At 48.1% G+C, this 1,935-nt stretch overlaps 1 protein-coding gene across 2 annotated transcripts in view; it reads left to right on the top strand.

Moving 5' to 3' along the window:
* The first annotated feature begins 6 nt into the window (after positions 1-6).
* LOC103754779 (zinc finger and BTB domain-containing protein 8A) overlaps positions 7-1,935 on the top strand; it is a 4,189-nt gene continuing 2,260 nt past the window's right edge. For both annotated transcript variants that reach the window (XM_029963111.1, XM_018081324.2), the window contains exon 1: positions 7-1,097. In XM_029963111.1, coding sequence (XP_029818971.1) covers positions 164-1,097 — 934 coding nt within the window. In that variant the 5' untranslated portion in view covers positions 7-163. The remainder of the gene's footprint in view (positions 1,098-1,935) is intronic.

Here is a 1,935-nt window from a genome sequence, read left to right as displayed (position 1 = left end):
GTAGCAGCCGCAGGGGCTCGGGGGATACGCTGGGAATGCGATAACGTTTTTTGAATTGGAGCTCGTCTCTTTAGATAAGGGGTTCAGCAACGCTGATGCAGATTGTCACGATGATGTTTTTTTTTTCCTTTACAGCAAACCCTCCTCTTGCTCCCTGCCTGGGATGGAGATTTCTTCTCACCAGTCTCACCTCCTGGAGCAGCTGAACGAACAGCGGAAGCAGGACTTGTTCTGCGACTGCAACATCCTGGTGGAGGGAAAGGTCTTCAAAGCCCATCGCAATGTGCTGTTTGCCAGCAGCGGCTACTTCAAAATGCTCCTTTCACAGAGCTCGAAGGAGACGAGCCAGCCAACAATAGCTACATTCGAGGTCTTCTCTCCAGAGACTTTCATGGTTATCCTGGACTTTGTATATTCAGGGATATTGTCTTTAACCGGTCAGAATGTGATCGAGGTGATGTCAGCTGCCAGCTACCTGCAGATGACAGATATTCTCAATGTCTGCAAGACCTTCATCAAGTCCTCCCTGGATATTAATGAAAAGGAGAAGGACCATTACCTCAGCCTCTCGGCCAAAAGCACGAGCAGTGAGCCTGCCCGTCCCGCCCTTTATCGCTCCAGGAGGAAAGCAAAGAGCAACCCCCGGCGTTCCTACTCCGTCCCGGATGAAAAGCCCGGCGTGAACGAAAACTCCTGGAGCAGCTACGGCAGCTACCTGTCCTCGCAGGTGATTCTGCAGCGGGCAGAGACCCAGCTGTCGAAAAGAGGCAGAAAACAGGGCTCGGGCAGGAAGCGCCGGAAGCACCTGGGCCTGTCCCAGAGCCGGGATTTGGGACAGGGCAAACCGGACAGAGCCGGCGCCTCGGATTCCAGCCCCGTCTCCAGGGTCGGGGAGGAGGCCGAGTTTGATGCAGAGAACGATGTGGGTCGAGATGATTACGGGTGTCATCGCGGCTCGGAGGCGGTGCCCAAGAGATGGTCTGTCACTCAGCTAGAACAAGAACTTTCCAGAACTCCCGAGGTCGTGGAGTTAAAGGCAGAAGAACTGTACACCTCGATGCCCACGATTTTAGGTGTAATGAGTAGTTGGAACGAAGGTAAAAAAAAAAAAAGAGGAACGGTTTGGAAAAGTTTGGCTTTATCTAGGAGGATTCAGGTGATGTTTTGGAGAGAGTTTGTAGGGCTGCATGGAAACCAAAATAGTGCCTAGACTTAGAGGTGAATTTATCTGCTCAGAAATGACTTTGCAGCCAGGACAGGGCATGGGAAGTGGGATGGGAGAGCGTTACCCAGGTAAAGTTAAAACAAAACATACCTGATTATTCGGGCCCAAGTGGAATTTAATGAAGCCTCAAGAGCTGTAATTGACCTGGGGACATGAGGGACCGAATTTCTCTTGTAGATCCCCAAACCTGGCACTAATAGTTCAACCTCAATCCAACTCAATTCCTTCATGTGAGAGGTCCTGGCACTGCTGGGAGGTTGCATTTCCCTTGGGGTCCAACCAGCCCAAACTTTGTGGCTGTTTGGCCACAAACATAAAGCATCCGAGCTCCTGATGGACTGTCAGCATCTGCATGAGAGGGTGGGATAAAGGTGACAGGTCTATTCTCATGTATATTCTTTTGGGAATGAACATATTATTCATATTGTAATGGCATATTCTGAAGACTTTGGGCACCCTGATATATTAAACAGAGATTATAAACGTCAAAGCTATGAACCATTAGCTGATGGAAAAGCTAATGGTTCAGACAGTACAAATATATATAATAGCTACATATTTATGATCATCTGTATGTCTAAAAAATACCCCCAGTAAGAAAGAAAAAACACTTTAAAATGGCCATTTAACAGGCTCAGTGAGAAGTACGGGCTTGGGGGGGGGGACAGATATATTTTACATATTAAATATATTTTATATATTTCAGGTAT

The sequence above is a fragment of the Manacus vitellinus genome, unplaced genomic scaffold, assembly GCF_001715985.3.
Source record: "Manacus vitellinus isolate BGI_N305 unplaced genomic scaffold, ASM171598v3 scaffold_52_pilon, whole genome shotgun sequence".
Classification (NCBI taxonomy): domain Eukaryota; kingdom Metazoa; phylum Chordata; class Aves; order Passeriformes; family Pipridae; genus Manacus; species Manacus vitellinus.
This window is presented reverse-complemented; position numbering and strand designations above follow the sequence as displayed.